Source organism: Salvelinus fontinalis, chromosome 33 (assembly GCF_029448725.1).
Source record: "Salvelinus fontinalis isolate EN_2023a chromosome 33, ASM2944872v1, whole genome shotgun sequence".
NCBI classification, from domain to species: domain Eukaryota; kingdom Metazoa; phylum Chordata; class Actinopteri; order Salmoniformes; family Salmonidae; genus Salvelinus; species Salvelinus fontinalis.
The window spans coordinates 38,002,913-38,028,302 of record NC_074697.1 but is presented as its reverse complement, the minus strand read 5'-3'; the positions used below and the strand labels follow the sequence as shown (position 1 = coordinate 38,028,302).

Below are 25,390 nucleotides of genomic sequence, written 5' to 3'. Positions count from 1 at the left end.
AGACAGACAGACAGACAGAAAAAGAGCAGAGAGAACACAGAGATGGAGAAACTGATCGATGATGAATGACCAAAGACGTTATAGGCCAGGGCTGATTAAGAGTGACGGTTGGGTATAAAGTTCCGACTGCGGGAGGATGTGGGGTGTCAGGTCCGTTTGATTATGAATATGCCAATGCTCCGTGCCGTGAATCAAAGGCTCCCTCGTGAGGAGGGGAACGGGAGGGAAAGGTGGGGGTGAAATGCTTCCATATTTCTTGTGAATGTGCAATATGTATTTCATAGGGGCTCTTTATGGGCATGGGGGCTAAAGCTCAGTTTGTTTCCCTCCTTGCTCAATGAGAGGCCATAACTCGCCCGCGCATTAGGAGCCCTAAAACTGTCCGCCATATTGAGCCATCGTGCAAGATAAGACACTTTAGTTTGAGAGCGAGAGGCTGAGGCTGAAACGGCTAGGCGCACCCTGGCTGTTTTTCTGTCTACTGAGACAACCCTCCCTCTGATACACACTCATTCTCCTTCCTCTCTGGCTGTTCAGTTCAGCTGTGTTACTCTCTCTGTGAGAACACTCTGTATCGTCTGTAAAGGCTCTAAAGCCTTTGACATTTTATAGATTTGTATAGATTTTAAGTCAGGTTCTCTAGATCTCATTTGATATAATACAGATTGTGAGAAGTCTAATTGTGGGAACAAGGAAGATAAATACCTACACATTTACTTAAATGTGATTCCCCCAAAATCCCCTTTTGATGTAACCCCCCTCCTGTCTGAACTTGCTTGTTGCCGTAGTGTCTCTGTGGGGCCAGCTGTTGATTAGTTATCTTCAGATGTCAGTGATGCTGAGAGCGCCTTAATTAGCGAGATGCAGTCTCAATTGTTGATCTTATCTGGAAACAGATGTCAGAGGGAGGAACTCCCCCTCCCTCCCTGGGTCCCTAAGAGACTGTTACCCTCACGCTGATGCAAAGCAGCCCCCCCCCCCCCCCCCCCCCCCCTCATCTCACCCGCTCTGTGCCCATTCCAACAGCACTGCCTCACTCTCCAAATAAGCAAATATATATAGAACCCTCAGTGTCATTAACAGTACAGGGTGGAACCCTGCTAGAAATCCCAGGCCTGTCATGTGGACAAATTAGTGATTAGAAATTAATCTGAACGTTTACATGAATTTTTCACCAAAATGAGGGAAAAAGCAGATCGCTTGCAAGCTGAGAAAACCATGTTTTTTTAATGTGATCAAAAAACAGGTCTAAAATCCATCGATAAGAATTGATGGCTTGTGATTGGATGATGCCTGGTCAGTAGTTGCTGGAGATTGGCCAGAACAATGCGCAGGCTGAGTGACATGGAGGGTGTTATGATGAGGACCCATGCACACACAGGGGGAGTCTGGGGGTCTAGGGGAGGCAGAAGCACAGAGACATATAGGTATAGAGGAAACTTACCCAGGATCTCTGATCTGGCATACGAAACTGAGGGGCGGGACAGAAGGAAAAGAGCAGTCAGAACCAGGAAGTAGACCACGGATCAACAGCTTTTTATTGGAAGCACATGGGCATTGGTTGGGGGATGAGGATGTCACAAGGGGTCAGGTGACTTGGTAACAAACCCCTAACCCAAAAATGTACATCTGCAAAATAAAGAGCCCCTGTGGTCAGAGTGTTTCTGGGACTGATTTGTGTGTCCAAACATCGTAAAGTAATAAAAATGGCCTAAACGCTGTTACTGTTTCTACTGATAGGACACCTCATTAAGCCACGTGCCACGGCCATGTGGCGTTACAGAGTTACAGACTGGTTCACAGAGTGTGGAGAGGGGACATAAATCAGACGACTCAAACAGCCAGTAAAAACCAGGCCTGAAATGGTCAGTAAAAAACAGCAGACCCTGAGAAAATGTTTTCACTCTTCCTACGGGCCAATTTTCACTGCTGGGAAGAGCGAACGCATGAATGTCAACGCATGTCAACACACACACACACACACACACACACACACACACACACACACACACACACACACACACACACACACACACACACACACACACACACACACACACACACACACACACACACACACACACACACACACACACACACACACACACACACACACACTTGAGTCACATTACACACAATAGAGAAATCACAGGCAGCGTAGAGTTCGGGGGCGAAATTCTGCAACTTTAAAAGGGTATCATTTTTTATATTTTAGTCAAAGACACATATATGTGAGGACGTGTCACTTTGTGCCCTTTTCAGTCTTCCACATTCTCCCACATCTGGTTCAAATAGCTGAGAACAGGACAGACCAGACTCAAACATGCTTTAGCATGGATCAGACTAAACACTGGCTCTGGTCCCCATCACAACCAGACCACCTCGGACCACCCCCAGACCAACCCCAGATTGCCTCACCGTGCCTGGGCCTCAAAACCAAAAAGGTCCCCTGGTCTGGCTGTCCCTGTGAAGCAACAGTAACACTGAGATAGAACAGGACAGGACCTACCTGTGGATGGAAGAGGAAGCCGGGGGCGGGCCGCATGTACTTGTCTTTCAGAGCCTCAAACGGATCGGTCATCTTCCTCTTCTCAACCCTGCTAATATTACAACTCTATCAGTTCTTAGACACCGACACTCTCAAAGACATTCACATCCAACAATATAGGGAAAAGTACCTATAGGAAGTTAAAGACACATATTGCTAACACAGAATATAACAACCCACAGCGGGTCTAAATGAGTCTGATAGTGAGTGATATTTGAACTGGGGAGGTTTAGTTCTAGAGATTCACAGTACCTGTAGATGGGGTCCATGAAGAAGGGGGTGGGCCTAGCGTGCTGCAGAGAGGTGTCGGCTTTAGGAAGCTCCACCCCTGCCTTGTCTTCTCCAAACACGTGGATCTTCTTCGACTCCTCCCTCCGGGAGGTGCGGCTACTGCTGCGGTGTCTTGTGCCGCCCATGCTCAAATCCAGCGGCTGGTCCTGATTGGTGGAACGTGAGGAGGCCTCCGCTTTGGAATTGGAGACGGGGGTAAAGGGGGCGGGGACCTTCTCCTCCTGCTTGCGCCTGGTGGTAAGGTCAAAGGGCGACTCAGAGGTCCTGCTCTGGCCTTTCTTGGTGGGTTCGTCAGGTGGGGACTGGGGCTCCCCCTTGAGGCCTGGAGGTCTGAGCTCTTTCTCTGGGAAGGGGTAGACGGGTGGGGAGAAGGTTGGGAAGAAGGGCAGGGGGAACATGGAGGGGTAGGGCAGGGCGCCTACCTTCTTGTCCTGCAGGCCTGCCAGCCCCGTGGAACCAAAGTACCTCTCAGCGATGGAGGCAATGGCCTTGATGGAGTCATTGACCGCCCCTGAGACAGCCGTGTGCTCGTCCAGCGAGGGAGGGAACAAGGCGGGGCTGCCTTGGAACTCCTTAGTATGATTACTGGTCAGGATGGTGGGGCTCTGGGGGCCTCCACCCGCATTCCTCTTGGGCCCCTTCCCGTTCTCCCGGGGTGCCCTCTCCCGCAGGCCTTCGCTCTCCATGTCGCTCTCCAGCTCCGAGCCTGACGTGGTATCCAGGTCACTCCCACTGGGCGTGCTAACGTCATCCAGGTCACTGCTCTCTGATTGGCTGCTCATCTTGCCGCCGCCGTGCCTCTGCTTGGAGGAGGAGCCCTGGGCCTGTCGCTGCTCTGTCCCCTGTGGCTGCTCATTGCCGGGCGATGCCTCCTTGCGGAGGGTCTTGAGCAGCTCTCTGGCCTCCTGGGCCCTGGGGCTGGACGACAGGAGGGGGGCCTTGCTGTGCTCCGTACCTGGACCTGGGGGCCGTCTGACTGGGGAGGTGGCCGGGATGAGAGGGGGTCGGTGGTACAGTCCAGAAGAGAACAGACCTGGGAAGCTGAAGGGGAAGCCAGGGGCAGTCGGAAATGTCAGGCCGCTGTGGTGCCGGTTCCCAAAGTAGTCTGCCAGGCTGGCGCTGCTGTGCCCCATCCCGCCCATAGCGGCCTTGTCCATGGCACCAGGGACACCGGGGAGGGACATGCCCTGGGCATGAGCGAACAACCCCCCTGCCGTGAAATGGTTCTTGCCCTCACAGAAGCGCCGGTGCTTGTTGAGGGAGGAGGTGGTGCTGAACATCTGGCCACAGTCTTTACACTTGATCTGGGTACGGCAGTCGGCGTGCATACGCTTGTGGCGGCACAGGTTGGAGAACTGTGTGTAGGACTTGTGGCACACCTCGCCTGCAGGGAGAGGGAGACAGACACCGGGCACTCAGAGACATGTCCAACACCACATACACCCACACATACACAGAGTACATCTCCGACCATAAGGGCCAAGAGTTTTCCCTTAGATCCAGTAGTAAGGAAAACCTCCAGGCTTTAGTCGTGACACTACACATGCATTTCAGGACGGTGGACTACAGTACATGAGAGACTGGCTGGGTGTAAGATGTCCTAGTCTGAGAATGTTATTTCAGTGAGGTGAAGGGGGGGATGAGATGAGTCGCCAGATCCTAGCATTGTCAGGGGGCTTTGTTCCTCGGGCTGAGACCGAGTCAGTGGAAGGCATCACCTGCACATGAAACACGGTGCACCTCTAGGCATTGTGCTCCCAGGGTCAGACTCCCAAGGTGACTGTAAACAAACACACACGTACACGTACATAGACACGCGTGTGCACACGGACATGCATACACATTCATAGATATTCACATACCTCACAATAGACAAGAACACACATATGAGTGCACACACACACACACACACACATAGATTCATGCAGACACATTCACAGATATTAAAATATCACATAACACATGACACACACACACAGACTCACTTGCAGACACAAGGCACAATGGCTCTATTTTGAGCCCGTGAAGGAAGCAGAGTTGAATGAATCCTATCCTGCAGGTCCGGGTTCCCAGGGACAGGGCTCACGTCCTCCGCTGCCCGCCTCCCCTCTCACCCCCCACTCCCCCCTGTCCCTGTCATCTAGCTCACTGTAACCTTCCCACAGTCCCACAGTCCCTTCCCTGTCTGACCCCATGGACGCCAACCCTGCTATGTGGCAGACCACATTGTTGAACAGAACATAGTGGCTAGACCAGGGGTCTCCAACAGGTTGACCCCAAGTAGCTCACAGCCCACATATGAGTAGCTCGCTTAACAATTCTTAAAGTGCCTGCTATTTTTCATGTTTTCCACTGAAAACTGTCACAAACAAATCTCACAAGAATCAGATACTTCAAGCTCTCAGCTACTATCTAATCAACGGCAACACTGACATTATCCCACCCCTGGTCAGCCACTATTGGCTTAAAAAGCCAAAGTCTGCCAATTGATTTACAGCAATATTGCCCTGTCTGTCTGCGTGTGTGGAACATTTGTCTATCACTCCGTCTGTAGCAGATTTATGTGATAACTATATTGTGGGTTGACAGAAATACTTTCCCCAAAACCTTCTCAATTAAATGATAACTGCAAAGTAGCCTTACTTGGCAGAAGTATATAATTTGTATCTATTATTTGCAAACAGTACAGAACCATCATTACTCACTCGCTCGATGAGCAATCTAAGGGCCAGACGCACAATTAAAGGGGAATTACACCAAATAATCAACTTTTTCTTCTTCCAGACCACAAAAAAGGTATTCTGAGTAGCTTGTGACATGTTTTTTTTAAGTAGCTCTCAAGCTAGAAAAGGTTGGAGATCCCTGGGCTAGATGATAGCTAGATAAAAAATTAACAGTATAGAGATCATATCTGTACATACAGTAGCTTCTGGATAATAGTAATTCTGTTTCATATTCTGTATTGGAATTCACTATTTTATATATTCTTTATTTTACATTGGCATCCGTAAAAATGGAAAGTGGATGACAATTTCATATCAAAACATACTCTTAAAAAATATGTATGATATTGAATAATATTGTAGTTTATAGGAATGTGATTGATTCAAATATTTACTCATCACAGTATACAGTATGGAGTCTAACGGTGCTTGTTTTTTCATATGGTGGTATGGAAATGTACTGGGAAACTTGTGAAAGACAATGATGTGCATACCATGCTTGTAATAATGAATGTTCTTTGAATCTAGGGCAAAGGTCTCAGAGTGAATGATTATGTCTTCGAAGGAGTCAACGTCGTAATTGATCAAGAGATGTTGAGTCTAGGCGTAAATATTTGATGCGCCTGAGGCTCGTTGGCTAACGTGGGTGTTGTTATCAGTTTCCTCTCTGTTGTAGAACGAGTAGAAGCCCATGACTGTAAATCACATACTGCTGACATTTACAGACTTACAACAGACACACATGACACACAGGGTGTGAGGGACCTGATCCACTCCACACGTGTGTTTTGTCAGGTCTCCATAAACTGTAACTAAATATTATAAACACATTCCTGTGAAGAGCAGCTTTGAGTAAGACAGACCCATGTGTCTGAATGAAAGATCAGGGCCGGAATGGTCCTCAGACAGACACAGCCACAGGATTTCTACCTTGGTACAAACACACATGCATGTACACTCACGTGCATGTACACACACCCAAACACAGGCATGGACACACACACACATGCATGTACATACACACACACACACAGGCATGGACACACGCAGGCACGTACGCTCGCACACACACACACGTACACACACGCACGCATACAATACAGTACGCTGACTGACATACTGTTCACACAGACAAACCAAGGCGGAAGACGGACACACACATGGTCTCTAACACATCTGTCAGGGCAGAGGGGGTTCTGTCTTTTTACACAGGCATTAGCTTTTTTCAAACCTGCATATTTTCAACTGATTACTGCAAATGGACTCCCATTCGGAGCACGGTGGAGGGGACATGTGGTTGCTATTTGCGTGGAATGGTGCATTTAGAGGGGGAGGGAGGGGAGGGGGGGAGATGGGGGTCCGCAGGCGGACCAAGCCCCTCTGCCCTGTGTGTGGGGTCACGGAGCTGGGGTCAAAGGGTGAAGATCATTGTGCTTTGTGTGTGAGGTGAAAGTGTGAGAAATCATTATTGGGGCCAGAAGATTTTCCTGGCTACCTGACCTAACAAGGAAAAACTCTGAAAATGTGTTTTCTCTGAAAAGCAAAACTGGGGTCTGGTCATTAAGTGTTGTGGTTGTGGCTGTAATGTTTGACCACAGGGTTGGCATTTACAGGGAGTGTGAAAGAGAGTGGGATCAAATGTATGAGCTCTGGGGTCAACGGGGGGGGGGGGGGGGGTTCACGGATTGTTGAACAGGTCAATGTGTGGGACAACAGTAGGGTTAAAACGTGAGGTCATAGTGTGAGGTCATTGCTAGGGGTCATTGGGTCAACAAGGTGTGCGGTTGCTGAGATGGGGGCATGAGACACGTACTGCTGTTGTTCAGCTAATAACAGAAATGCCATTCTCCTTCAAAACAGCACTCCCCTGTGACTACAATTCCTGTGGAATGAAACATTTTATGTTCTCCTTATGCAATCTTATAGATTATAGATATGTACATATTACCAAAATCAACATGCCATTTTCAAAATGTCACAATTCAGTACCATTCAACATTTCCTACATTAAATGTATAGAATTAATCCTACAATCACAACATATTATATTCAATGATATTCAAAATTGATAGATAATAAATAATACCAAATAATATAAATTAATATTAAAGTGCTACTGCATGGAGTTTCTTTAAGTACTTAAAGGACTGATATTTAAAGGGGCATTTGACCCTAAAACCACCTTTTCACATAGTTCTCATCAGTGTACTGTTAATATGGTTAACATTTTATTTTGCACATATATGTACAAGCGTCATAGCTATTATAATAGAAGATCTGTGTTTACTTCCTGGAAAATTCTCATGAATATGCTAAATGAATCCTAAAGAGATGTTTTGCTCTTGCTTGATTTAGGGCTTCAGGAGACTGGAAGCAACATATCTTCAAAAGTTGAATGTCGACGTGCACAATTTTCTGGGACTGTATCAAAAGTGGACTAATGAAGAATATATGAAGAAATGGTTTTCAAGTAAAATTCCCCTTTAAAACAATGAGAGGGTCAAAATAGGTATGGGACTGCGTTAAAATGTATCATGTAGTAACTCACATGTCAACTAGTATTATGACCAGGTCAGAACATAAGAGACGGGGCGTTTTAGCGATTTTTCGAAATGAGTTCTAACAAGCTAGTAGAATATGTGGAAAAAGCGTGCAGACTTACATATGAAGGGTCTGAGTGACTTACATATGAAGGGCTTGACGCTGCTGTGGATGTGCTTGTGCTGTTTCAGGCCAGAGGACGTGGCAAAGGTCTTCCCGCAATCGGGACAGGCGTGAGCCCGCGCCCCCACGTGCTGCGAGCGGATGTGCCTCTGCAGGTTACTGGGGTCTGTGAACACCTGCTGGGGGGGGACGACGAGGGGGACACACGGGGGGGGGTCACCCATCTGCGACTATGGATACAGTACATGTAGAAGAGGCATGCATGTACATGCACACACACTTGTTCACACATTCAACTAAACACAAAATATACTCAAATACAGGGCTCTCCAACCCTGTTCCTGTAGGTTTTTGCTCCAACACCAGTTGTACCTCATCTAAGATTAGGTACAACTTATTCAGTTTATCAACCAGCTAATTATTAGAATCAGGTACGCTAGATGAGGGTTAGAGTGAAAACGTACTGGATGGTAGCTTTCCATGAACAGCGTTGGAGAGCCCTGCTCTAGTAACATACACCCACCTACCCACCCAAACACAACTGTACCTTTGAGCAGGTACATGACTGTACCTTTGTGCAGTTTTCACATTCATAGTGCTTGCCACTGTCATGTGACATCTGATGACGAATCAGGTTGGATTTCCAGTTGAAGGCCTTGGGGCACTGGTCACACTTGTATTCCCTCTCCTCCGAGTGAGACAGAGAGTGAGCTTCCAGACTGTAGGAGAGATGCACAGACAGACAGACAGAGGAACATTATTCCAACCCTCTGCCTCACTAGCCTCTCAACTAAAAACAACCCAATAAAGTAACATGAACAAAGTGTGCAAACAAGGACCTTCCCCAGGATCAATAACAGTTCAAAAGACAACTATAGATTCAGGTTGATATGCAGCCGTCATCAGGCATGTGAGGGGGGTGCAGGTTGAGTGACATAGAGGGGTTCTGAGCTGAGGGGCACTGAGTTTTCCCGGTCCTATCAACAAGGGGGAAAGAGGACGCCTTCTCACCTCTGGAGGTCGGGGAACACCTGGTCACACTCCTTACACTCCTGGGGGCCGTCGTGGTCGTGGCTGAGGCTGTGGGACAGGTGCAGGTCGTGGGGCTCCAGGCCTTCGGGGCCCTCCAGGTCACTACTGTCCCCTCCAGGGTTCCCCAGGAAGGCTGAGGTGGGTGTCCCACATGGAACCTTCTGGTGGTCCAGCAGCTCAGAGACAGACTCAAAGAGCTGGTCACAATCCTCACAGCGATACTGTCTCTCCTCTGGACAGGGGGAAGTAAGGGGAAGAATATCTTAGGTGTGTGTGTGTGTGTATGTGTGTTGTTTATGTGTGTGTGTGTATGTGTGTATATTTGTGTGTGTATGTGTATGTGTGTGCGTGTGCGTGTGTGTGTGCGTGTGCGCGCGCGTGTGTGTGTGTGTGTGTGTGTGCGCGCGCGTGTGTGTGTGTGTGTGTGTGTGCGCGCGCGTGTGTGTGTGTGTGTGTGTGTGCGAGTGTGTGTGTGTGTGTGTGTGTGTGTGTGTGTGTGTGTGTGTGTGTGTGTGTGTGTGTGTGTGTGTGTGTGTGTGTGTGTGTGTGTGTGTGTGTGTGTGTGTGTGTGAACTGACCGTGCATATCAGGAGCCATGCTGTCACATGAATAATCCTCTGCCTTCATGTACAGAAGCAGCTCCTCTCCTGGTTGAATCTCTCGAGTCACTCTGTAGAAGATCTGCAAAACCCACACACACACAGATTTAAACATACGAAATTACAGTGTATACATACATGAGTACATACGCACACACTCAAAACCTTGTCAACCAACACCATATAACACACCCACCTCCACTTCACTGAAACAAAAACACTCTGATGCAGAAAGCAAACAAATGTTGACTCAACACACACACACACACAGTTTAGAAAACAGGGAGGATATTGGGGGCTGAGCGTGAAGCAGAGAGGGCCATATAATTTGTCAGTAGTAGAATGCTCTCAACACGGCGGGACCTCAGAGGAAGAGGCAGTAAAAGGTGTTGGGAGATGTGGTACTGCTGCAGTGCATGGTGACATATTTGTGATGCTGTGTGTGTGTGTGTGTGTGTGTGTGTGTGTGTGTGTGTGTGTGTGTGTGTGTGTGTGTGTGTGTGTGTGTGTGTGTGTGTGTGTGTGTGTGTGTGTGTGTGTGTGTGTGTGTGTGTGTGTGTGTGTGCGTGTGCGTGTCTGTGCGTGTCTGTGCCTGTGTGTGTATTTATAGAGTAGCCAAAACTCCACCTGCCCACTCTATACCAGTATCATGCTATGCTTTATCAAAAATAACTGTTTTATGCTCATGGTCCTAGTGCACGGTGACAGAAACATGTAGAGATGTACAGTACTGACTACCTGTGGAGCTACATGTATACAGTACACATTGAAAGGCAAACACTTACATGCACAGCATATACACTACGCCACACACAAACACACATTCACAGACACTACTACACACTACACACACAACAAGGTGTGTGTGTGGGGGGGGGGGGGGGGGGGGGCTATAGTGAATGGGTCATCTGAGAGACCCTGAGATCTCTGGGACTTCCCATACGAACACAATACATGCTCTCCCAAACAATCACAGATGGCGTTATTTTTGGCACGCCTTGAAGGTTTAACTTACTAACTTCCCTTACAGCACCGTGGTGACATTTGGACGGGAAGGGGGGGGGGGGGGGGGGGGGGGGGGGGGGGGGGTCAACAGCTCTCGGTCCAGGACTTTAGCCCTCAGACCAACAGGCCACAATAATATCGATGGTTGGGAACAATAAAATAGCAGTTCAGACAGCCGTCTAGGGCTGCAGGGATTCCTCCCTCAGAAACTGATAGAGTCTTTGAAAAGCTATCAGGGGTACAGCTAGCCTGATCCCAGATATGTTTGTGATGTCTTGCGTGACAATGAGTGACAAAGAGTTGGCAAGACAGCAGAAATTGATCTGGGTTTAGGGTACAGCCGCTAGTGGACCGTGGCACAGAGGGGGCAGAATGTGGCCGCGGGGAGGGAGTTACTGCAGCTAGTATCTCTGCTCTTGTGCAGATGGTGTACAATCTGGCACACAGGCACTGCAGTGAGTACCAACATGGGGGAATTCCCCTCAGCAACACCCCTTCCCTGTGGGCCGCCATGGACAAACACTCAAACAAACACAAACAAACATACCGTACACACCCCGAAACACACATACACGCAAGCACGCACACACACACACACACACACACACACACACACACACACACACACACACACACACACACACACACACACACACACACACACACACACACACACACACACACACACACACACACACACACACACACACACACAAACTGGTTGTACGTTTCTGCACTGTACAGATCTCCAACTCCTCTCAAAAAGCCTTATGAGTTGCCCCTATAAGGGCAGGCTGACACAGAGTGAGAGAAGCCTAGTCGGGGGCTGTAAACGGACAGTAGCTAGAAATAACAGAGAGCAAGATAAGAACAGTGTCTGAGTTTATACTGTGAGGGCCAGCCAGCCACACCTTTGGACTAGACGGGAAACACTGAGGAGAGAGAGCCCCAAGCCTTGACCTCCAGAGCCCCAAGCCTTGACCTCTGTAGGACTAAGCCTTGACCTCTACAGCCCCAAGCCTTGACCTCTAAAGCCCCAAGCCTTGACCTCTAAAGCCCCAAGCCTTGACCTCTAGAGCCCCAAGCCTTGACCTCCAGAGCCCCAAGCCTTGACCTCCAGAGCCCCAAGCCTTGACCTCCAGAGCCCCAAGCCTTGACCTCTACAGCCCCAAGCCTTGACCTCTACAGCCCCAAGCCTTGACCTCTAGATCCCCAAGCCTTGACCTCTACAGCCCCAAGCCTTGACCTCCAGAGCCCCAAGCCTTGACCTCTAGAGCCCCAAGCCTTGACATCCAGAGCCCCAAGCCTTGACCTCTAGAGCCCCAAGCCTTGACCTCTAGAGCCCCAAGCCTTGACCTCCAGAGCCCCAAGCCTTGACCTCCAGAGCCAGCCAGGAGTCACAGGATACACAATCATTATTAGACTTTATTACCTTGCATTATCAACGGGGGATTGAGCTAACATAAAACACAAGGAGGCACTGAGGATAGGTACCTAGACAAACACACATACTCACACGCACACGCACACACACACACATGGACAAACACATGAGCAGACACACATGCACAAACATGCACATGCACACACACACAATCCACTCTCTCTCTCTCTCTCTCTCTCTCTCTCTCTCTCTCTCTCTCTCTCTCTCTCTCTCTCTCTCTCTCTCTCTCTCTCTCTCTCTCTCTCTCTCTCTCTCTCTTTCTCTCTCTCTCTCTCTCTCTCTCTCTCTCTCTTCTCTCTCTCTCTCTCTCTCTCTCTCTCTCTCTCTCTCTCTCTCTCTCTCTCTCTCTCTCTGTTTCTTGTAGAGGTCATAACTACAGACGTATCAGAGGCTGTTATCTTGGAGAAGTTGGTTACCTTGACATCATTAGTCACTAGAGCAAACAAAGAGTCCGATTTTCCTCGGGACACTGGCACGCCCTCTGTTCCTCCAACGTCCTTCCTCTCAGATAGGTCATCTATCAGGTATGCCAGCCACCAGATAGAGTGCCGATCTAGGATCAAGTCCTCCCTGTCTATATAATTGTATTCATTATGATCCAAAAGATAAAACTGACCCTAGGTCAGCACTCTTAATCTGAGACACTTAATGAATACGGGCCCTGATCTAGGATCAGTTCCTCCCTGTCCATATAATCATAATCATTATGATCCAAAAGACAAAACAGATCCCAGATCAGCACTTCCACACTGAGACACTCAGCTCTCCAGTCTATTTCTATGATCACAGAACCTTTCACACATTAAAACAGTCAATTCATCCACTTCATGTCTCTTTGTGCTGCGTGGGAGAATCAATATGGCTAATGAGATTAGCCCTCATATCCATCCACAGTCTTATGAAAGAGTCTTTAGTCGCTCGTCAGATCATGAGAATTACACCGCTAATCCATTTACCCTACAGCCTGTCCCATGTAGGCTACTGTACGTGTGAGACATTTCCATACTAAATATACTTCAGATATGTCCTCTGTACAATGCTCAGTGATGATCACAGGTGAATCTGACCAGAGAGCAGTTTTAGTCACCGCTACGGTGCTGAAAAAAACAACAGTTTTTACTCCCAACAGATCTGATCTCAGATCATTGATTGAATGAGACCCAATAGTCACCGACTGCATTGCAGAGCGTTAAAGAATAGTTATTGTTATCGGTAATAACACTGTTTAAAATAACATGTTACACATGTTCATACTTAACTAACTTTGACCAGCTCTTAAACCCTACAGCTAAGACATGATCACACGCCATACTGCTGCAGCACTACACAAGCCTTGCTATGCTCTACGCCGAACACACGCACGCACGCACGCACGCACGCACGCACGCACGCACGCACACACACACACACACACACACACACACACACACACACACACACACACACACACACACACGAGTAGGAACCCCTGACAGTTCTTCTAGCTCTCTTTCTTCTCTCTCCTCCCTTCCTCCACTCCCCTCTTTCTCTCCTTTACTTTCCTCACCCTCTTGAGATTGGACATAAAGTTTTATTATAAACAGGACTAGGTCAGAAATAAGAGGATTGAAGCCAGGTTAGTCCACAATGTGGGACTGATTGTGTAAGAGGGTGTAATATGTGGTTTCAGGCTGACTTCACAGTCAGCACTTCCCAGCAGCTGTAAAACCTGTTGGAAGGAGGTAAGGGACTACATTCCTCACTTCCAGCTTTAGGATGAGGAGCACGGGGAGCCATCAGAACCGCAATGAACATTCACATAGTCCTGCTAAAGGGCCCGATCCTGCACAGCGTGTGGATAAAGAGGCATATAAAAGACAAACAAACACATTCATACTCTGATAGAAACAGGCATAACTGACAGACTTTCCTGACATCCAACCAGACCACTCCACTTTACACACGTAACTTACGCCTAGACAGGCTTTGTGGGCCGTTACTGTGCTATGAAAAACATGAGGGTTGTCCGGAAGACGTGAAGACAGTGTTGTGACAGTGTGTGGTACCTAACAATAATCTCATCACAGCCTTGTCCATGATCCAAGCAAGACTTAGACAGCTACCCGAGCAGAACCACAGTGAAAACAGTCAGTCACACCTCAGAGAGGGCCAATCAGAAGGCTACATCAAACACTGCATCCCATTGGTTGCGTCTCAAATGGCACCCTATTCCCTACATAGTGCACTACTTTGGACCAGAGCTCTTATAGGGGGCATACATAGTGCACTATAGCAAATAGGGTGACAACTGGGACACACCCATTGGGATTCATTATACTACCGTGTCAAATACAAATCTGAAGTAGTCTTCCTCTCAAAATACAATAATTTGGAGTGTTAAATAACCGTTTGTATAGTGACGTTATGATCATGTTAATGATGAGTATAATCATGATCACAATGTTTCTAGTTACAAATTACATACAGTCATCAATATTACATTTGAAACCGATTCCTTATCTGTTATCTGCAACATATACAAGTATTTAGAAACTATTTATGAAGAAGTAATGAAAAGTGATGCAAACTTTTCTATCAATTTATCTTCCATCAAGACATGGAATGCACTGTCCATGTCAAATAAAGTCTCCCTTACTATAGGTGTGTGTGTGTGTAGTCTGAGTCCATAAAATAGGATTTAACCAGTGAATGAGTGAAGTGAAAATGCCCCTATGTGTCAGATAGGCCTTCCTGTCCTGTCTCTCCCAGGTGAGGAGAGAAAGAGCCATGGGGCATTCCACACATATCTGGAAGTTTACAGTGCAAGCGTGTGTGAAGTGTCTGTGACTATCAGCACAGCAGCCGTGTGTGGTGTGTGTGATCTGGCCCTGTGGTCCTCGACACACCGAAGCCAAGACACAATTACACAGAAACACAACACACAGATGGGCCCTCGGAGGCAGGGTGTGTGTGTGCGTGTGCGTGTGCGTGTGCGTGTGCGTGTGTGTGTGTGTGTGTGCGTGTGCGTGTGCGTGTGTGTGTGAGGAGAGGAGAGGGGGGCTGATACTGAACGCAGGGTGGGCCGCACAGGGGCTATCTGAACTAGATCACAATAACACCTTATAACATAACAACAGGCAGGCAGGACATGGGGGTTCACTAAGGCCCTGTGGCAGGCAGGACATGGGGGTTCACTAAGGCCCTGTGGCAGGCAGGACATGGGGGTTCACTAAGGCCCTGTGGCAGGCAGGACATGGGGGTTCACTAAGGCCCTGTGGCAGGCAGGACATGGGGGTTCACTAAGGCCCTGTGGCAGGCAGGACATGGGGGTTCACTAAGGCCCTGTGGCAGGCAGGACATGGGGGTTCACTAAGGCCCTGTGGCAGGCAGGAGGGCGGTCTCCTCTTCACATACCTGATCATCTATCTGGCACGGCGTCAGGTTGTGCTGGTGGGCCGTGGGGGAGAACTGGATGTGCTTCAGCCAGCTCCCGATATCAGGCTCGCTGGCATCCACACAGAACTTTACATGGCCCGACCCGTCCAAGATCTGGAGAGAGGTAGAGAGGGGAGGGGGGAGTGTTAACACTTTGATCTCTATCTGATTCTGCACAGGTTACTGTGTCCACATGGACGAACCACATACCTCCCACCGAGAAACAAGGCCACACTGTTGTGAGGCTGCAGTATTACACACGCACGGCAGGAACACACACACACACACACACACACACACACACACACACACACACACACACACACACACACACACACACACACACCTTGAACTGTGTCCTGCTCTCTCTCACACACACACACACACAAATGAAAAGCCCACTCAAACTCATACACACAAACAGTCACACTCTCTAGGACAGCAGTGAAACGCAATAGAGAATATCACTGTGCTAAATGTGCACAACTAAAAGGCATCTTTCAATTACTTGACGTGTAAAACAATGTTTTTAAAAAATCAAAACGAATGTATTTCTTTATTGCTGAATATTTACAATTATCCCATGAATATGGTAATAAAAACGAACATATTGGAGCCATTTCACTGTGTGCAACATGTTTCATAACAATGCTTATTATCAAGTTTACCTAAAAATGAAATACTGAGTTGTGCTGAATAAATTAAAGCACAAAAGCAACCCCAAAATCAGTGTTGGTGTTTTGTGAAACAAAAAAACGGTGTAATTAAATTATTATTACACATATATATTCGTATTAACATTTGTTGAAACATTTACTCTATTCCACAATTCCTGATATCAACTGGTTTTCTTTTTAAATAAAACGTAATATTATTATAAAGCTGAAGTTGATTGAAAAGTCTCTCAGAGGGTTGATGATGAGGATATATTGAACAATAGCGCCTAATATTTAGGAGTGAAAAGGGCCATAACACGTTCACCCAAGCGGGCTGCGACATACAAATAACCTTTAATGCACGCCATTCACTCAAAAGAAACAACCCGTTTTATAAAGAACTCCCTAATTTCTACTTTATTATAAGCTATGTAGGCATAATTAACTACCCTATCATATTCAGTAAATTAACTATATTACCATATGACCAAAGCAGGCCTATACGTACAATAAAACGTAATTCTACTTAGATAGATGCTAGGAGTAGATAAATGATAGGCCTGATAATTATTCCGAAATATTTTTTTACAACGAATTAAGGAGAGATATAAATTGTGTGCAAAGGCTACTGTGAATGTCAGCCAGGACAGGAGTTCATTGCAGTCTACATAATTTATAACATACAGACAAAATAACAAAATAACAAAATAGCCTAAAGCTCGTTTTTTTCTGGCCTGCCTTGAAAATGTGATAAGCACACGTGTCAAACATGCACATAATCTTTATCTATTTGCTAAATTCACTTTGCATTATGAATTAAATTATGCATCTTACTTATTGCCTATAATTTAAACACAAATAATGTTTTAATCAATAAAAACGAACCAATAATATGCCTATAACATGTTTGCCTATAAACACGATTTAAAAAAGAAAGCATATAGGATATAGCCTATTACTGACATAGAAAATAAACTTTATTCGGAAACAAATCAATGGCAGGAAATGACAAGTGATAACAGTTACGTGAAGAAGAAGCAAGACATCCTGTTCTGATCCATAACTGAATATCAGTTAAGAACACCAATCGATGTTTATGTTGCCTAAAATATTTAATAATATCTGATGAAAACGTATTGACTCACTCTGTACAAATACTTGTCAATAGTTTTGACAATTAATTTATATTGAGAGCTCATACGATTAATTATAACCGTACTTGTATCACTGAGAAAGAACACATTAGAATGTTCGTTTGGTAATAAAAAAGGTTATAAAATAGATCGCTGCTTACCGTGGTAAATCCTCTGCACAATTGGTGCAACAATACAATATCTGCAAATACGACGTGCGCAGAAATAATTTAAAAATAAAAGGTTGATGAAAACTGAAATGTCTTGTTTGGAAATAAGCACAAAAATGTGAAAATGTATCGGTCGTTTAGTTTTGCTCCATTTGTGTAATGCCCTGTGTTCTTGAAAGCGCCAAGGGATTTGGCAGTGTGTTTCTCTTTCTCCGACCCACAAGACGTTTGCTCCTCTCTCTCTCTCTCTCGCTCACTTATTGTCATGTAGACACCGGCATAATCCCTAGGCACATTAACTTGGTCCAAGTTGAGCCCGTCAGCGTGAGCCCGTCTCGTCCGCTCCTCTCTTTCTGAACCTCCACTGTTCCCAGGTGTCAGCGCAGCGGAGCGAGCGACGACTCAACTTTTCCTTTCTCTCTCCCCCCGGCGCGTGATAGTGAGATGGAAGGATCGCCCACCTACTTGCGCGTCCCGTACTGTGTGATGTGTGTGTTTCTGTTTCACGGACTGTCTCTTAAAGAGGATCTTGCTCGCCCATCCATAGAGAGCAATGCAAAACGGGCTATCTTGCCTGTCCGCAGTCGGAAGTTGAGCGACGCTACCCGCAGTAAATTTTAAAGTGACAGGGAACCGGTGGAGAGGCGAGGTCAGAGAGAGGTCGGGATGAGCTTCTAGGGGATTGACTACATACACACACCAGCCCAATTTGCCTTTGATGAAACCACCGAATAATTATGCAATCATTCGCATTTCACTCGTTTTTCCCTGAGCAATGAGGGGTGGGTCGCGGCTCACTCCTAGCCCAGTTCAAGCACAAAATGCTATTAGCTTAGACTACTGAATGATGACAGTGACTCTCATCTAAGAATATTGTACATTTAAAAAAATAATTGTGTTACTCATAAAATACGTAATGGAATGTAAAAAGTATTGTTTTAATGAAATAAAGCCTCATTAATAGTCCAAGTGAAAACAACAACTTTTATTGTTAGGCCTAAGTGACGCTTTCCTTGTTTGCTTGGAGCACCTGCTTTACGAGACAGACAAGGCATGCGCCCCAATGACCTGTCTCGCCCTAGCCGCTCTGAGAGACATAGGACGCAGGTGACCAACATGCCATCATTCTGCATGGTGTTGTTACACACATTTCTAAACATGCTAATACAATTTATAGCTTTCTAAATATGATTCTGCTAAACTTGATCTGTAATGAATGGTAACAGCTTGCATATACAGCAGGGCCAACATGCATACAATTAAGACTTTTTCTGCTTTTATTGTTGTTGTTGCTTGTTTGTATGTTTCAACTTTTTTTTTAAATACTAATGTTATTGTATTGTCCATTTTCAAAAAAAATTCTTAACCTTTATGTCCAACTCTAAACTCTTTTGGATAATCAAATCGGGAAAAAAATAGACCACTTAAAATAATACAAAAGTAGGCTATAACCTACTTGGTTATTCAGGGCAAGCATGAACAGTTTATAATGTTCTGGGAAAGGGTGAGGGGAGTGGGGGGGGTGGGGGGGGGGGGGGGGGGGGTGCGAAGAGATTATTAATATGTCTCAGTGGCCGCTATCTGTGACATTGACCTTCTATCCCAGATAATGCCCATTGTTTGATGAAATTGCAGAGCAAATGTGCAGGAAGGACAGGAAAAATCATGTGTAAATAAGGTGGACCTCGCCAGAGATTCCCATAGTCCGCGCTGCTTGAGAACCCAAAAGAGCCCCCGGTCCGAGGCTCATTGATTTCCTGCCTTTCCTCGACTTGTCCATTGTTGGAAGCCTTTTTAATTTAGCCATAAATTGGGAAAGCTCAAGCTATGAGCTGTTCTATTTTCTTCCTGTCAGGATGAGGGATTTGTTTTATGATCCATTGTGTATTAAATACAAGTAATCTGGGAAAGTGATTGCCCGGGCCTCTCCGGGTCTGATCGAGGATTCTGATAGAGACCAGAGCTCTTTCTGAAAGGGAGGAAACGTTTGTGGATAAACAAGGGTTTTGTGGTATCACTAGCAGGTCCGAATGACCAGGGTAAATTGGGGTAAATGTTGATTGGACCAGAGGCCGCTCACGGTTTCCCAGCCTGTATTTCTCTCCCGAGTCAGGAGATGGCGTTCTCAACTGAACAAACTTTTACAAGGCATTAGTTGCCTTTCAATACGTTCTTTAATGCCATGCAGACCAATTTTGATATGTGTTTTCTTTAGTGGAGAATTTAACAGGGTTTAGATTAATGGATCGCCTAAATTTGAGTTGTAAGCCTTCCATACTGAACGAAGTTCCCAGCCTGTGTGCCTATATCTCCTGAGAAAAGCGCATCAGTCAAGCGCGGAGACGCTGAGTTATTGCGATGGGGGTCATTGCTTTCTCGTCCGCAGAATTGCAGCACACAACATCGTCTACATTAAGGCGTTAAATTGCTAGATGAGACATGAAAGATTCAGTTGCATGGGCCTGAATATATAATCACCTGAACGACCTACAATACATTTCTTGGATCCACAATAAGAGGAGCTGTGGAAGTGAATTTTAAAACATTTGTTCATTTGTTAAAGCCCCCATGTATAGTGTTTTAAACCATAGCCTAATTTATGTTTATTTGAAAAACTCACTATATAGTCTAGTCCATTATATTACGTAAGTATATTAAATAGTTCGGCTTTATCAAAAGAACCCAAGCCTTTGTTATTATGATTATAGCACATAAAGTGTGTAATAGCTGTTTAATAACAGATTACAAACCAAAAAGCCTGCTCGAGGCTTTTTTTATTTCTCCTATTTTACGCCACTTACCGTTTCATTCTGATTTGGGTGACAATTCACATCTGCGGCATCCGGATAATGTTTTTTGTACATCGACTTAAAAGTGCTGTGAAATTTCTCAAGGGTTTTCATGCTGATTTGTTTGTATTAGTTGTTTGTTTTAGCAACTCAATTACTTGGGAAAATGTTCTCAGCTTAAGTATTGGACAAATCCATCACTACATTTTCAAAGCATTTCCCAATATATATTGCAGTGTAGGAAACATGAGGCTACTTTGGTATAACAAATTATTTACGCTTGAGTTTCACAGGATATCAGTGAGCTATTTACAGTGCCTTCAGAAAGTATTCACACCCCCTTGACTTTTTACACATTTTCTGGTGTTACAGACTGAATTTTAAATGTATTAAATTCATATTTTGTGTCACTGGCATACATACAATATATCATAATGTTAAAGTGGAATTATGTTTTTAGACATTTTTACAAATTCATTTAAAATGAAAAGCTGAAATGTCTTGAAATGTCTTATTTTATGGCAAAGCTAAATAAGTTCAGGAGTGAAAATCTGCTAACTAAGTCACATAATAAGTTGCATGGACTCACTCTGTGTGCAATAATAGTGTTTAAGAATATTTTTGAATGACTCATCTCTGTACCACACACATACAATTATTTCTAATTGGCGAGTTTCTCAGTCGAGCAGTGAATTTCAAACACAGATTCAACCACAAAAAACAGGGAGGTTTCCATTGCCTTGCAAAGAAGGGCACCTATTGGTAGATATATATTTTTATTTAATGCAGACATTGAATATCCCTTTGGATGTGGATAAGTTATTAATTACATTTGTAAAAATGTCTAAAAACATCATTCTACTTTGACATTATGGGATATTGTATATATCAATACACTCAGTCACTACAAAGATACAGGCGTCCTTCCTAATTCAGTTGCCGGAGAGGAAGGAAACCGCTCAGGGATTTCCCCATTGGTGACTTTAAAACAGTTACAGAGTTTAATGGCTGTGATAGGAGAAAAATTAGGATGAATATACAGCATTGCAGTTATTCCACAATACTAAACTAACTGACAGAGTGAAAAGAAGGAAGCCTGTACAGAATACAAATATTCCAAAACAGGCATCCTGTTGGCATTAAGGCACTAAAGTAAAACTGCAACAAATATGGCAAAGAAAATAACTTCATGTTCTGAATACAAAGTTCTACGTTTGGGGAAAATCCAACACAACTCATCACTGAGTACCACTATTCATATTTTCAAGCATGGTGGTGGCTGCATCATGTTATGGGTATGCTTGTCATCGGCAAAGACTAGGCAGTTTAGGATAAAAAGAAACGGAATACCGCTAAGAACAGGCAAAATTCTAGAGGAAAACCTGGTTCAGACACTGGGAGGCATGTTCACCTTTCAGCAGGACAATAACCTAAAACACAAAGCCACATATACACTAGAGTTGCTAACAAGGTGACATTGAATGTCCCTTAGTGGCCTAGTTACCGTTTTGACTTAAATCCCCTTGAAAATCTATGGCAAGACTTCAAAATGCATTAGTGTGTATCTGGTTTATAAAAGGGCTTCATTTGTTTGACTTGTTTATCTACACTCAGCTTGTGTATGAGTCAGAGCATTACGGCACCACGAGCCCCTCGGTGGGGATTCCTGGGCCTGGTAGGTGCAAACTGACTCCGTGAGGGAGCTACTCCCTGATGCCGACCGCCGCAACGAGTCAGGCTGCTGAGTCGCTCTAATGGAAACACTGTATATAAGGTGAATTCCAGCACATCCTCCCGAAGAGGGAAAAAAGAGAAGAAAAATAAAATATCGCAGCCAAATCCACATGAAATAGTTCCCCCATTCATATGGAGAGACCTCCCATTGACATCGGCGAAAAGCTGCATTAAGTCTCCATCATGAGTCTCTACAGACGGGCCCACCTAGACAATTTATTTTGGTTAAGTGTGGGGCGATTCAATCAAGTGGCAAAAACATATTTAAAAACTCAAACGAATTTAGGAGTGATATAACTTTTGATACAACACCCGTGTCATGGTGTGTAATTTTAGGACTTATCAGAATTTGAACAGTTATAGTGACTTCACTGCGAATTATCCAACACCTTTATTTTGTAATGAGTATGCTGAATATTTTAGTGTTATAATGTAACCTAATCGAGATGTTTTTTTTTTTTTTTTACATAACAAATACAATAGACTATCGGTAAACATATCCAGGTGAGTAAAATAGACACTGCATAAACCATATCATTGATACTTTTTAAATTTTAAGTCAAAGCAGAAACTGACATTTTTGCATATGACTACTATCTCTCCCACCGAACACCCCCACCCTTCACCCCTCCAAAAAGTCCCTGTTTTAAGGGAGTCTCCTCACGGACCAATTCGCATTAAAAGAGAGCAGAGGAAATGAAAGGGGAAAAATGTAAATAAAACATTTCCTTGGTCTGGAAGTAGACCCGTTGCGAGCGCGTGTTAATCTCCACCTCGGTAATTTGGTTCTCCGGGAGAAGACAGAAGCCCCGCTGCTGTGCCCTGCACTTCATAAATCACAGCTTTATGTGGACAAGGTCAGCGGCCCCCTGGCTCAGCCCAGCTCCTCCGAGCGACACAGCGCGCCCGCTATGTTTTCCCTGCCGCCCGGGGCTCTCAGGACCAGACCAGCTCACTTCTAATTACTTTGGATTATTTTCATTTGCCGGGGTCAGCCAGGCATTCCGGGAGAGGGATGATTTCCTACAAATTCTTCGGCCTTTGATGACTGGGCCCTGCGTGTTTTCCGAATTAGTACCCCATCATTTTGGCACTGTCTGTTCTGTTTTAGCAGCCCCCCAGCCCACTCCCGTGACAGCTCTGCAGTGGGGCCCAGGCCAGGTTCCATCCCGACAACACGCAGGCGCTTTCCCGCCCGAGACTGAGCAGCAGTGGGAGAGAAGCAGACATATGCTGACAGCTAAAATATAACTGGGAGATGTTAGGAAAAACCAAGTATAAACAGGCAATGCAATAAACTGAGAATTAGGAAGAGCTTTTTGATCCCTGTTGCTTTAAAATATATGAATTAACCTATGGGCCTATGCTATAGGCTTTAGCAGCAACAGGGTGCTGTGGTGAATGTCTAACCTCACAGTTAAGCTTAGTTTTGATATCATTATAATATTGTCAGATATAGGCTATATTTAAAGTGTGCGTAAATGTATCTTTGCTGCACATTGACGGTTCAATTCCCTTTTATTCCGATTCCAGAAAGATCCAAATCTATAAGAGATTCTGCATGTGGATAAGATATATTGTCTCCTGTAGCTAAAATGAAGTAAATTGAATTGACAGCAGGAATGACTAGTCGTGACTGGGGCGTTAAAACAAGGCATTGACCAAACATGACCACTGGCCTGAGGTACAATGTAGGCTACTATTCACACTGTGGGAGGAGGTAAATGTAAAAATCAGAGAGTGTGGCGAGGACTTGAAAACATACATGCAGCTGATTTTTGGAGCTACCCGGCGTGTGCCTCTGCTCCAAAGAGCAGCCGGAGGAATGCACCGTCGCGGATGGGGGGGGCTGAGTAGGAGGAGGAGAAGGGGAGGGGGGGTGTTACTGAGTCTGAAAGAGGTCCAACAGGCTGCGGTAATCACACAGACACTTCCTCCGCAGCGCCTCGACACACAGGCAACTCTGTATGTGTATGTGGACCACGGGGTGCGATAAAGTCGCACTGGAGTCAAAGGTAACGTTTTGAAAACATAAATTCAGCGTCGGAGAGCTGGAAAGTAAAACAAGCCTGGCCAGCAAGCCCGCCAGCCCGCCCCACCCGGCCGGATAAAGCCCGGTAATTAGAGCATGTTGTTGGTCGCTGCAGGGTGAACAAATTGCTTCTTAAACGCTCGTAGATATCATCTTTAAAAGAGCCCCTTTATGTAAGGAAAGATGCAATAGAACACAGCACTTCAGACCAGAGGAGCGGGTGTCGCACATTCATTACATTTATGGCGCTGTCCGGCCACGTTTGAAATGGAGATCACTTGAGACAGGGACTGCGTGCTTTTCATACACCGTGACCAATTGAAAGGCTAATATTGACTGTTTCCGGGATATGTGAAATAGCCGTCACATATAATGTCTGATGAAGCAAGACACTCAAACACCCGTTTCTCCAAGAGAGCCCATTCCACTCCATCCATCCCACCCTAAAAACTCCCCCTGCTCGGTGTCTAGGTGAGATTTATGTCATTTCAGAAAGGTAAACTTGTTAATGACCAGTTTTACCCTGACTAGTTTTACACGCAGGTGTTTAGACATAACCATGGCATCACGCACACGTCACCAAGGCGCAGAGTCAAGGCGCCGGTTGATGGCTTGAGGGCGTGGTTTTCCAAACACGGCTTTCCATGAATTGCCCCATTTCTTTAAGCGTTTCATTTTTCGTGTTAGGTCTGCACACACTTAAAGACAGAAAATACCAAAACCACACATTTAATTCACAAGGACTTTCCAATGATCTAAGAAACCAACACATTCTGCCTCCATAATAATACCCAAAACAAGAATCAGTGCATGCATTTTTGTGGGTGAGCACTTGCCTGTATTGTAAGACAGTCGTTTACTTTGAAAACATCCTCATTTGAGTCCAGAGGAAATAGCATTATCAATGCAAACAACCTCAAAAACGTGAAAAAAAGCCAACAAACTCACTAACCCTCTTCTATGGGACATGCAGCAGCTCCTATTTAAGGCTTCACTGGTTTCATGCACCATCAGAGGCCCATAAGTTTGGCCAGAATTATATTTAACCAAGATCTTTGTGCTGAGTACAGGGCACATGGTGCAGCTCCGACATGCTTTTGCCATTCAGACCAACACTCTCATTATATGACACAGCTTCCAGTTGGAATTCACACAC

At 45.5% G+C, this 25,390-nt stretch overlaps 1 protein-coding gene across 10 annotated transcripts in view; it reads right to left on the bottom strand.

Annotated features, from left to right (window-relative positions):
* Positions 1 to 25,390, bottom strand: part of LOC129832160 (histone-lysine N-methyltransferase MECOM-like) — a 177,146-nt gene that overhangs the window by 12,361 nt on the left and 139,395 nt on the right. The window contains exons 1-9 of one of the 10 annotated variants that reach the window (XM_055895999.1): positions 17,671 to 18,367; positions 15,700 to 15,834; positions 9,837 to 9,939; positions 9,238 to 9,490; positions 8,774 to 8,945; positions 8,225 to 8,405; positions 2,801 to 4,223; positions 2,510 to 2,600; positions 1,445 to 1,471 (exon numbers count right to left, since the gene is read on the bottom strand). In XM_055895999.1, coding sequence (XP_055751974.1) covers positions 1,445 to 1,471; positions 2,510 to 2,600; positions 2,801 to 4,223; positions 8,225 to 8,405; positions 8,774 to 8,945; positions 9,238 to 9,490; positions 9,837 to 9,885 — 2,196 coding nt within the window. In that variant the 5' untranslated portion in view covers positions 9,886 to 9,939; positions 15,700 to 15,834; positions 17,671 to 18,367. Of the gene's footprint in view, positions 1 to 1,444; positions 1,472 to 2,509; positions 2,601 to 2,800; positions 4,224 to 8,224; positions 8,406 to 8,773; positions 8,946 to 9,237; positions 9,491 to 9,836; positions 9,940 to 15,699; positions 15,835 to 17,670; positions 18,368 to 25,390 lie in introns of those variants that run through there. The other 9 variants (XM_055895988.1, XM_055895989.1, XM_055895994.1 and 6 more) reach the window with 9 other exon arrangements.